Source organism: Pelodiscus sinensis, chromosome 7 (assembly GCF_052426305.1).
Source record: "Pelodiscus sinensis isolate ZL-2025 chromosome 7, ASM5242630v1, whole genome shotgun sequence".
In the NCBI taxonomy this organism is placed as follows: Eukaryota; Metazoa; Chordata; order Testudines; family Trionychidae; genus Pelodiscus; species Pelodiscus sinensis.
The window spans coordinates 5,005,087-5,017,692 of NC_143058.1; the positions used below are offsets into that span (position 1 = coordinate 5,005,087).

The 12,606-nt window shown below is 43.5% G+C and overlaps 1 protein-coding gene across 2 annotated transcripts in view; it reads left to right on the plus strand.

Moving 5' to 3' along the window:
* Positions 1 to 1,916: 1,916 nt before the first annotated feature.
* The window catches only part of CYP27C1 (cytochrome P450 family 27 subfamily C member 1), a 35,140-nt gene continuing 24,450 nt past the window's right edge, over positions 1,917 to 12,606 (plus strand). The window contains exons 1-2 of one of the 2 annotated variants that reach the window (XM_006124737.4): positions 1,917 to 2,406; positions 11,982 to 12,172. In XM_006124737.4, coding sequence (XP_006124799.1) covers positions 2,053 to 2,406; positions 11,982 to 12,172 — 545 coding nt within the window. In that variant the 5' untranslated portion in view covers positions 1,917 to 2,052. Of the gene's footprint in view, positions 2,407 to 3,617; positions 4,292 to 11,981; positions 12,173 to 12,606 lie in introns of those variants that run through there. The other variant, XM_025185481.3, reaches the window with a different exon arrangement.

Below are 12,606 nucleotides of genomic sequence, written 5' to 3' on the forward strand. Positions count from 1 at the left end.
CATTCTTTTGGAGAAGCTAATGGAAGGTTATGCTCCCTCCATTTAAGGGTTAATATAGTCCTTGAGTTAGGCTGACGGAAGGTCAAACCTTTCTCACTTAGGCTAGGCTTAGGTAGTTTAGTGTATTAGGTAGTTTAGATACCATCTTCGAGTTTGTTCGGTAGGCTGCATTGGTCCACGCATGTCGGCCGTCATCGAGCTTGTCCGTCGGGCGCGTCGCGGTTTAGATAGGGTTTTCTTTTAGGATAGGGTTAGAGTAGGCTAGTACAGAGTCATCCATCGCCTGATCCCGCTGATCATTAAAAATATCACAGAATCTGTCACCTGGGTGATATCAAGCATTTTTGGCATAAGATATCATGTCAAGATGCTAATAGCTGAACCTTCCCAGGAATATGAGATGGGCCCATACATGATTAAAACCATGTTGCTAGGTGGGTGTTAATTGAACCAAAATATCAAATAAAATGGATTCATGTACCTTTGCAGGTTACTACCGTTAGCATAAAACCATCTTGCCAAAGATTTGTAGTACCTCTGTTGAATGGATGGGAAAGGTGGCTATTACAAATTGCTTCTTCCAAAACATCCCGCATTCGAGGCAGGCATGATCTAGTAGGCAAGGTACTGGGCGGTGTTGGAACTGGCCTAGACGTGGCATCTGCCATAGATAACGCCAGATTGGCTAAAAACCTTGCCAAAGTTGCCTCAGGGGCACAAGATTTGGTCCACCCTATAGAGGAATCCATCCGGGGATTGGATAAGGTCCAGCTCAATGTAGCAGAGCTGCTTCCAATGTGGATAAAGTCTCAGGAAGAGGATCATTTAAAATTGATTCAAGCCATGCAGGGTATCCAAAATGAAACTGCATTGGCCTTAGCCTGTGTCCAGATTCAAAATATGCTTCTGGAATTAGTTCATAATATCATACCACCATTTCCACTGTATTTCCACAGCAGAAAAAAAGTGTTTTTACTACTGAATATTGGTGTTGTAGAGTGAGGAAGTCTTTTATTTTTCAGTGACAGGTTGTATAGTAGAGATGTGAGAAACAAAGACAAGGTAGAAACTGGAAAAGGAGCAGTTATAACATAGCCAACAAAAAAGGTTTTGTCTGGGCAAGCCAAGAGGAAATTAAATCTGTGGGAACAGTGGGACACAATTGCCATGGAAGAGGGTAAAGAGTAGTGTAGCCAGAGAAGATGACAAAAAGGACTGAAGTAACTAAAATTTGTTGGAAAATTTTTAGCAGGCTTTTGTTGGTTCAACTCTTTTTAAAATTGTGCAAAAGATATTGCTATCTAGTTCTAACATTATTTTTTCTGCACAGGGTATTAATCACAATTAATTATAGGTGTAAGAGTCAAAGGGTGGATGAACATGATATGCAATTACAAGCTAAAGTTCTGTTGAAACTGTTCTACCAAAACATGCAGAAGTTATTTCTGAAGGAAAGTACAGCATATTGAAGTGAGAGGGATTTGTACAATTACTTTAAAAAAAAAAGAACATGTTTGCAACCTGATTATCACAGGAATTGTTGACAAATTTATACTTGCTGTAGAAAAACACTGCTATTTATTTATGAATAAAATGTTCTTATATTTTATTGCACATTGAGTAGTGGTTCAAACCTTAGTATTTGCTGAAATGTGGAAATGCTAGCTTTTTTGGGGAAAAAACATTTACTAATCTTAACACCATTTTTTAATGAATGAAAAGTACCCTGTAATCCCTGAGAGATTTTTGTCATGAGAGTGGGAGAATGGTGGAATCCTCTAAATCTTGATTGCTTCAGAGCAGGCTTAATTGGTAAATTTATCTGATTGAATTAATCAAAAGAATAGGCTCATTTTATTCAAGTCTCATTCCGCACCCCCCCCTTTTCCAGCCTTAGGGGAGGGAGCCTTTAATAATGGTCTGTGTAAACTGATGCTCAGGCATTAAGGGATTGGAGAAGTGCTGCTTGCGCAAGTTAAGGCAGAAGAGAAACGGCAATCAAATAAAAAGCAGCCGCGGAAACAAAATAGAACTTTTCTGAATTTTAAAAACATGTCTCTTATCATCAAAGTCTTGAACAGCAGTTGCAAACAGGCGCTTGAGTCTGAGAAAATAAGTTGCTTTTTTCGTGTGATTTTTGTCAGCAGGTTTCACCAACTGACCAAGCATTCTAGCAGTCAGACTTTGGAGGTGCAAAATAATACTACAACAGCAGCTGCTGCTTCAGCAGAGGACAAAGAGGAGGAGATGATGGCAGTTTCAGAGGAGCCAGAGGGACTCCTGAAACCCACCCAACACCACAATAGCAGTTTGAAGAGCCTTCAGGAAATGCCTGGACCCAAAACCCTTTCCAACTTAGTTGAGTTCTTCTGGAAGGACGGCTTTGGTCGCATTCATGAAATACAGGTACAATTTAGCTAAAATAATTATTATTGATTTATTCCAGGATTGATTTATTCCATATAAAAAAAATGAAGCAGCTGCTTAATTAATGAGTTGCGGTATCAGTTAATCCTGCCTGTCATTACAACGTCGTGTTGGTGCAGTTGATATGCTAGAGTTAAGAGTTTGTTTACAGGATCCTTGTTCTCTCTATTCAATCTTTATGTAATGAGTGTTTTAGTTTTCGTGTTTGGCGACTTCAAGCCCTTGTTTTCTTCTTTCTTTCCATCAGAGGACAGTATTAAAACCGTGCTTTTCAACCAGAGACAAAGAGGTCTGCAAAAATGCATTAGACTCCGCTTTGGGGAGAAGAAATTTCGGGCTGATTCTTGTGCTGTTTTTTCTTCAAATCTCTTGTCTAACATTAGGGCGCTCTAGAGCACCCGTAAACACAGCATCGTGCGGGATTTCCTTTTGCATCTTTCTCCTTCTCCCTCTTTGGGGTGTGCTGTTTACCCGTATTTTCACCCTTAGCTATTTGGGGCTTCAGTTGGCACGACTGACTTGTTGAACACTACACAGCTGTCCAAACTTCGTAAAAATTGAAGACGCCCCCCCCCCCCCGTAATGAACTGTAAACGGTTCCCTTTTAGAGAGTTGAGGAACAGGGGGAATGATTTTCCCTGTTAGGGAAAACCAGCCAAGCCATCTCCTAGCACTAGGGGTCAGCACCCCACGGCAGGATGGCTGTGATTTGTAATGGCCCTTTGAAGGGTAGCCCCTCAGGCTTGCAGCAGCGCCCGCACTGGGCTGTGGGGGCAGGATTTGGCCGTAGGACACATTGCGAGGCGGGGGGGGGACGGTTGTTCTCTCAAATGTTTCCAGCGACCTCTCCCCAGAGCGAGTCCTTTGCAGGCACAGAGACCATTTTGTCTATTTCTGTCCCCCCCCCCCCCTTGTGTCGGGCTGGCCTATGTGCCTGGGGCTGTGTAGAGACGTGGGGGCGGGCTGGGGGGGGCGCTGCTGAGTTGCTCAGACCGACATCGCTCCCCTCAGCAGCAGCAGGCGGGCGATTTGAAACTCTCCCTTTCCCCTCCCCCCTCTTCTGAGGCGAGCGCGCGCCAAAATTGGAGGTGGAATGGGAGGGGGGGGGGCCGCCAACGGTCGTGGCTCCCCAGCCAACGGTCGTGGCTCCCCAACGTTCCACAGGGGCTCGCGCAGGGAGCCAACGGCTTCGCGGCTCGTCCCTCCCGCCCCCAGAACGGCGCGAGGCAGCGGCTCTCCCTCTTGCGCCCCCTATTGGCAGCCGGTGGAACGGACCCCACCTGTGGGCTGGGGTGGAACTGGCTTGGCTCCCTTCTAGTCAACGTGGTGGGGGGGAGGAGGTTGCTTGTGTGGGCAAGAAGGAGGGAGGGGAAGTCAGTGACTGCTGGCTTGGGGCCCCTTGGCCACAGCTGGGCTCAGTGCTCATTGCTCACTCCTGTGGCCCAGCACATGCATGCTACAGCCCCCCCTCATGTGATAAACCAGGCAATGACCACATGCTGACCACATCCTTAATTTGGGTGGGAGAGGACCAGTGTCCATAGTGGGCAGCTAAAGGGAAGTTCTACAATCTGGCCTGTGAGCAACTGAGAAAATGACAGCAAAAATGGAGGGCTTCATGGGTTGAAACCTGCCCTCTCCCTGCCCTGTGCCTTTGTGTTTGATAGGCTCCAGCCTGCAGCATGCCACTTTGCACAATTCCCTGGAGCCGCAGAAGAGACATGGGAAGCGGATAAATAGAGCATGCTGCTGACAGAGCCTCTGGAATGTGCTTTTATAAGGAGGGAGTTCCTCTGTTTGTTTTTAAGCAGCCATCCCATGCAGGGAACTCCCCTCCTCGCTTCCTACCAGGAGTAGATTTAGGGTGAGCAAGGTCACCTGCATTTTAAGAAAATAAAGAACTGTATGAAAAATACAAGCATGTGTTTACTTTCCAGGGATCATCCCTAATGAGTTTTCATGTTGGGTACAAAATTAAACATTTGTATGGCAAGAGTATGACCCTTTTAGAATAATTGTTAGAAGAAAAAAACCACCTGCCTGATCAAATGTTTCTTTTTGTTACAGAACCTTTGATTTCAGGCATCACATAAGGATGGCCCATTACAATACACCCCAGGGAGATAAGTTTGAATTTTTCCACAGTGGTTACACCCATCTTAGGAATCCTTGCTGCTGTCTTTTGTGCTGGTTTACCATATCAGTACTAGACTCTCCCTTGGTGTCTCCAGTTTTGCTAGGGCAGCATTCAGAATTTTGTTTCTCTCCTGACCACTCCCAACTGATGTCCACTTGAGAAACCAGCAATTGAAACTTCCTCTTTTTTTGCTGGTTGATCCCTTGTCGCCCTCTCTTTTTTTCCATCCACTCCTGCTCTGGGCTCTTGCTACACGAGGAAAAAGGCAATGTGGGAACTGGTGAGGAGCCATTTAGAGACAGGAGAAAAGATGTGCAGCATCAAGCAGTGGTGGAAGCAACAGTTGTATGAGTCCCTATCTTCCTTGCATCTGACGAAGTGGGTCTTTGCCCACGAAAGCTTATGCTCCTACACTTTAGTTAGTCTATAAGGTGCCACAGGACTCCTCGTCACTTTTCCTATCTTCCTTGTGAGTCAAGACAGACAGTGGGAAGCAGAAAAGCTGGAAGGGGCAAAATCCAGTGAGTCATGAGACAGAGGAAAATTGTAGAGTTGTTAGACATTGAGGGAAGGGGAACAGAAAGGGATGGGGCAGAATGAAGTGTCCCAATTCAAGATTACCCCTTCTGAGAAAAAAGAGGGAACTGACGTGGCAGCAAAGGAGGGATTGTTTGCCCTAAGGATGTCAACATATAGTCAAGTTTACAATTAACCCGATAGGCTTATCTGCCTCTGCTTAGGCTTATCAGAAGCAGCACCATGGGGAGGCTGCCGTGAAGCAGCCTCTGTCCATGGCGAGCCTGAGCTCCCACAGACAGAGGCTGATCTGCCTCCCATAGAGCAGCCTCTGTCCGCAGCCAGCCTGGATCCTCCCCACAGACAGGGGCTACTGCTGAACCAGTGTCTATCCATGGTGGACCCAGGCTGCCACGGACAGAGGCTGTTTCGCAGTGGCAGTCTCCCCTGCCTGCCCCCCACCTCTCACAGCAGCCTCTGTTTGCGGGAAGCTTGGACCATCTACGTACAGGGGCTGCTGCTATCCCGTGCTGCTGTCTCTGTATCAGAGGCAGCAGAGTGGAGTGGCAGTAGCCGGTCTGCCTGGGGAACTGGTTTTAAAATGGGCTCCCCTTGAGTGCTAGCTGCTGCCTGACACCCCGCGCAGCTGCCTCTGGTACAGAGACAGCAGTGTGGCGTGGCAGGAGGCTCCCCAGGAGTGGATCGGAGCTCACTGGCTACTGGCCTCACCCCCAGGGATTATAGAATGGTTGAGTAACGTATAAGAATTCATGAGGTTTCTTGACTATTCAATTTCCAGATATCTAACATCCCTAGTTTGCCCTTTGAAGACACCACTCTTGAAGAGTTAAAAGCGTATACTTGAATAATTTTCCATCAAATTTGATCACCAGCTTTCACTAATAGCTCAGGGTCAAGCAGGTCTGCTTCCCCCTCATCTCTAGAAAAATGTGAAGACTGCATCTGGGTAAGGATGAGAGGACTCTTTGTGACCAAACTCCTTGCATTATAATTGGATGGATCAACAGTGCATTAGATCCTCTGTGGTAGTTTGTGAGTATAACTGTCCCCTGTGCTTGCTGCACTGCTGTGGTCATCAGTGGAGACAATTATACTCCCGATCACACATACTCCCTTTCCGTTTGATGCAAAACAATTGTATACCACACACATCTCATTGTCCTGGCACCACCAAATCCTGACCTTGCTTTAAGTTATGGTAAGAGGAATCGGAGTACCAAATTTGGTGGACCTAGCTTTTTCCACTTAGTAGTTCTTGAACGGATAGACAAACACACAGACAGATGCACAAACTTACTGAACTATATAATAAACTAAAAGATCTACCAGCTGCAGCCCCTGTCTGCAGGGTGGGGTGTGGGGGTGGGGGGGGGCGAGCTCCATGTGGACAGAGGCTGTTCTGTGGCAGCAGCCCCTGTTCAAGGGGAGCTTGGACTCCCCCGCGAACAGGGGCTGCTACCACAGAGCAGCCTCTGTCTGCAGCAAGCTCAGGCCTGCTGAGGACAGAAACTGAATCCCAGCAGCCTCCTCTGCTATCCTCCCCCCTTTTCCCTCCCCCTGCTGCTGCTTCTGATAGAGGCAGCAGGATGGGGAGGCAGCTTTTTTTAAAGTTGCCCCTTCCTCCCCCCCAACACCAGCTTGTGCCTGCTCCTCTCCCCTGCCTCTGTAGGAGGTGGGTCTGTGGTAGGGATGTAAGTGACTAGTTGAGTCACTACTCGACTAGTTGCTTCCCCCAAGAGGGGAAGCAGGAATCAGTGCTGGGGGGAGCTGGCTTAGAAGCTGGCTCCCCCCAGCACTCTCTCCACAGAGGGGAAGGGAGTGTGGGGGGGCGGGAGGGGGGAGAGGTGCAGTGGGGGACAGAGTGCAGAGTTCTTGGCACAGCATCTGGTACTGGGCACAAGCCGGGACAGCTGACTCCCAGCTCACACCCTGTCCCCTGCTGCGCCTCTGCCTTTTAAATGTAGTAATAACCGTGTGGCTCTTACAATGTTTAAAAGGCAGAGCAGAGCTGCAGTGGGGCATGCTCCTGGGGCCAGGAGCTAACCCCACTGCGACTCTGCAGTTCCCCCCTTATCAACTAATTGAGTAGTTGATGGAAATTCCATTGACTACTTGATTAGCTGATTAAACACAATTTAACATCCCTAGTCTGTGGAGCCAGCACGCACTGAGAGCCAGCTTTGGCAGTTCCTCAAGTATATTGGCTCCTGCCTGCCCTCCTACCTTTCGAGCTGCTGCCTCTCTATCAGAGGCAGCAGTGTGGGGGAAGGGGCACCAGCTGATCCAGAGGCAGCAAGTGGCTGGGAGAATGCATGTAGTTGGCAGGATTAAGCAGTAACCTTAGGCTTATCGGTTAATCGTGTGGTTGTCTACATGTTGACCTGCCTAATATATGATAGACAGCTGTCCCTTTCTCCACTCCTGTCCCCTGTTGGCCCAATGGACTCCATTTCTGGCTCTTTGCTGCCCAAGGTGGTCAATCTGCAATATAACTCCCTCCTACCAGACTCCTCCCTTTCCATTTTATGAGAAACATTTGAATTCCAGGCACATTCCATTATGCTGGCACAGCCAAGCCCTTATTTGGCTTTAAGTTATAATAAGAGGAAGCTGCATATAAAATTTGGTGGTCCTAGCTCCTTCCGTTTAGGCATTCTTGAACAAATGGTCTCATAGATGGACAGGCAGATGCACATTTCTAAAATGTATAGTAAAATGAAGAAGATGGCTGCATCTATACTAGAGCTTAATTGTTGGTTTAAAAAAACCCCACACCCCTTGATAATATAAATTGTGCCATAAATTAAAAGGCCTAAGAAGCAAGCAGAGGTATGATATTTGGCTTAGAAAAGGAGCAGAAAAGATAAAAAAGAGAGGAAAAAGAAAGTGCAGCTGCTGATAAAACTCAGGATAGAGACATGAAGGGTGGAAGGAAACAAAAATAAGGAGGGAGAAGAGGAATTAAAAATTCCCTGAAAGAATATCTGTATTTTATAGTAAAGGTTTCTGTATTTTAGAGCAAATCTTATATGTTTCTTTCAGTTGTACTTTTAAAAATAGATTAAAATTAGACTTCTAAATCTTCAGTGATGGCAGAACTTTGCTCTTCTATTTTTGAATTTTTTGACCCAGCTAGATTGGTAGGCATTAAAAATAATTGACTTCCTCCTGAAAGAAACAAAGCAAAAAGTAATCTGTGTGTGTGAGCATACAAAACAGAGCTCTGACTCATGTACAAAAATTAAATTACAACAGAATAGCTCTACCGTAAAAAATATTGCTTTTTTAATTTTAAAAAACTAAATGTTAGTGCTATAAAAATGATATTATAAATAAAATAAACTAGAGGTGGAAAAATCCTAAGTAATACATGCCAATATGCTTCTCTACTTTTCACTATCACTAAATAATACAGAATTTCTCCCTTAATTCAATACTATTTGTGAAGGAAAAAACAGCAAAAAAAGGTATGCAGCAGTATATTTTATTTATTTTTTAATTCAGCGTTGAGTCTCCAAAAACATTTTACTTTACACATCAAGATGGCTTGTTTGCATATATTCTGTAATTAGATTAATAACACCCTGTTAAATTTTACAACAGAGTGAACATCAGGAATGAATTAATCTGAAACCTCTTGGTAACCACAGCAGCTACTTAAATTATGTTCTTTGAGACACAGAAATGTTCCATATGCAGAAGGAGGGGGCTTTATGGGGGGAAGGTTTAAGCATTTTTTTACAATGAAGGGTCTGTTCTCAGTAACCTGATTCCAAAATTTAGCTGGCCTAGGCCATACCAACAGTGCCCGCAACAACTCTAGGCAAAGGGAAAGAGTTATGAATTTAGTGGAGCTGAAGCAGTTGTATTCCATCTGTAGGCTCAGAGAGAAGGAAAATGAAGGTGAAAGAGAAGGGTTTGGACTCTTGCAACTTAATTATGTGTGAAGTACAGCATGGCATGTGAGGGAGTAGGTTGACAATATGGTTTATATTTAATAACTGTAATAAAGAAAAATGGAATTAATGAGTTTGTGACAGAATATCAAATAAGACTTTCCAGCTAAATCTGCAATACAGATTTGAGGCACAGAAGGCCATTTTACTTATTATTTATAATTATTTTTTCCAAGTTATGTCCCAAGATGGGTTAAAGGCTATACGGACGCAAAGGAAGTCAAGATTACTGCCTGGAAGATTTACCTTCTGTTTCTATTATTTGTGAAAAGAATGTGTATAATTCATTAGACTGTACTCTTCAAAATTTAGCATTGAATGCTAGCTTACACTTAAAAAAATTATGATGATATTTATAACAATGTATATATGTGAAAAGAATGTAGTATACAGTATGTTAAAGAATGGTGAATTCTGTCCAAGGTTATTATAGGCAATTAAACATTTAATCTATTCTATACAGTAGTGGAAGATTAAGGAGTATTACTAAAATTAAATCTGCTCTCCTAATGATAGATTTTTTTTCCAGTCCCAATTCTCTGATGGTAAATGTTCTTCTGCGCTACCCTCTGCTAATGGGTTTTTATTATCTATACCTACTATCTTCTAAAGTGGTTTTGTTGTTTTTCCTCAGGCCTACATTTAGTCCTAATCTCTCTTCAAATATATTCAAAATGAATTCCTGGGATATAGGTGCTTCATTTCAAGACCAGCTCACAATTAAATGTGTTAATCTTTTTCTTTTTGTTGGGGAAAAATAAAGCATCATTCTGTAAAATAATTTACCATCTTTTTGTGTCCCTTTTTAAAATTTTTGAATGTTTCTCAATTCCTCTTTCTTAATTGCCTGCTCTTTGTCTCATGGATCCTGTATTCATGGATCGTTCAGCAGAGATGCCTTACTAGATGAGTAGAACATCCTTTATTTCTTCCCCCGCCTCATCTGACAACATATGTCTTTTCTGAGATGTTTGTCATAATAAATCTGGTCTAAATTTTGGAGACTTCAGTGCACTGCTGCTGTGCTGGCAGTCCTACTGGCAAGATCAATGAAGCAGACTTTGTAAAGAATAAGGAACACACATATAGGTTCTTTTATCGGAGAGATACAAGTGAGCTTTTTTTAAAACAAAAAAGTACACATTTACTCCATGATTACGCTTCTGATCTCCCTTTCCTTCCATATTTTGTTTTGATCTTTTCTGGGATTATCTTTTCTATAAGATCAAATATTTTTATAAAGGTTGATATGGGAAAGAATCAGTTTTGTCAACAAACTGCACATTTCCTACTCCACAAGTCCTTTCACCTCTTAAATGTTCAGTTGAGCTAGGTTCAGAGAGAAGCAAACAAAGGTGAGTGGGAAGCTCTTTGTATCTTGTAGAGGTCTGGGTCTTTCCATCATCCATGGTCCTACATAGCAGTGACCTCATTTTCTGGTCATAGTGAGTATTTCAAGGCTGATGTGAAGATACTTTCTAGTGACACTTTCAGCTATTGCTTGACTGAAGAGCTTGAGACCTAGATCTGGATCCAAACACGACTAAGGCTTTATCTCCACCTGCTCTTGCTTGACAACACTTTTGTCATTCTGGAGTTCTTAACCACTCCCTCTGCCTGTCGACAACAAGTTTTGCTGTGGCATGTGCACATGTGACTACTGCTTTGTTGGCAGGAGCACATTATCTCACCAGACTGGTCTTCAGCTCCAGTTTTTTTTTAAATAATGAACTAGCTTTAAAGATAACTCATATTCAGAAGTCTGAATAACTTACTCTATTTTTAAAGTGCTATCACTGCAAACCCTCAACTCCATAGATTATAGAATCATAGAATCCTTGGGCTGGAAAAGACCTCAGGAATCATCAAATCCAACCCCTTTCCTGAAGGAAGACCAACCCTAACTAAATCCTCTCAGCCATGGCTTTGTCAAGCTGGGACTTAAAAACCTCTAGGGATGCAGATTCCACCACCTCCCTAGGTAACCCATTCCAATACTTCACCATCCTCCTAGGGAAATAGTTTTTCCTAATACAGATAGTCCCTGACTTACAAACGAGTTACATACCAAGCACTTGGTCACAACTCAATGTGTTCATAAGTCAGACCCCATTCATTTCAATGGGACCGCACTGTTTGTAAGCGTGGATCGCCATTCGTAAGTCAGGGCCACGCTTAATGGGAGGTTGGTTGTAAATGCAGCTGGTCGTACGTTGATGCATTTGTAAGTCGGGGACTACCTGTATCCAGTTTCCCCCACCGTAACTTGAGACCATTGCTCCTTGTTCTGCAATCGGTCACCACTGAGAACAACCTCTCTCCGTCTTTTCTGGAACCTCTCTTTAGAAAGTTGAAGGCTGCTATCAAATCTCCCCTCATTCTTCTCTTCTGGAGACTAAATAAGCCCGAATCCCTCAACCTCTCCTCGTAGGTCATGTGCTTCAGTCCCCTAATCATTTTGTTTGCCCTCCGCTGGACCCTCTCCAATGTATCCACATCCTTTCTATAGTGGGGGGCCCAGATGTGGCCTCACCAATGCCAAATAAAGGGAAATAATTACTTCTTTAGATCTGCTGGAAATGGTCCTCCTAATGCACCCTAATATGCCATTAGCCTTCTTGAGTACAAGGGCTAGGTTCAGAGAGGTCACACTGTTGACTCATATCCAACTTCTCATCCACTGTAATCCCCGTGTCCTTTTTTGCTGAACTGCTAATTAGACAGTCGGTCCCCAGCCCGTAACAGTGCTTGGGATTCTTCCGTCCCAAGTGTAGGACTCTGCACTTGTCCTTCTTGAACCTCATCAGATTAGGTGGCATTTTATGTCAGTGAACATCTATATGTTCTATGACAAAAATATCAACTTTTCTTTGTCATTTTTTTTTCATAATGTTTTTCTTCTCTGGTTTGTTGGTTTGATGCAGCAAAAACACACTCAGGAGTATGGAAAGATCTTCAAATCTCACTTTGGACCCCAGTTTGTAGTATCCATTGCAGATCGAGACATGGTTGCCCAGGTTCTCCGAGCAGAAGGTAGAACTCCACAAAGAGCTAACATGGAATCTTGGCAGGAATACAGAGATTTACGTGGGAGAGCTACAGGACTTATTTCTGCGTAAGTATAGTCACTTTTCTCCCTTTAATTTGTATTATCAAAACATGTTAATTTTTTGAAGTACCATATATATCAGCCTGCTTTTTTCATATAATATTGCAAAGTAGAAAAAGTCTTTGTATAGTGAAAATCTTATAATGCAATTAACACTCATATTTCACCAAAATCACATGGCTATAATATATCTGAAACAAAATAATGGCTCCTTGTTTTATATATAAGAATTAGAAAAGGTACAGAGAAGAGCAACAAAAATGATTAGGGTATAGAATGGCTTCCATATAAGGAAAGATTAAAAAGACTGGGACTATTCATCTTTGAAAAGAGCTGAGTTTAAAAGAAATAGATAAAATCATAAAGGTATATCCATCAAAGGCTATTACCCAAGATGGTCAGGGATACAACCCCATGCTCCACTTTTTCCTTAACCTCTG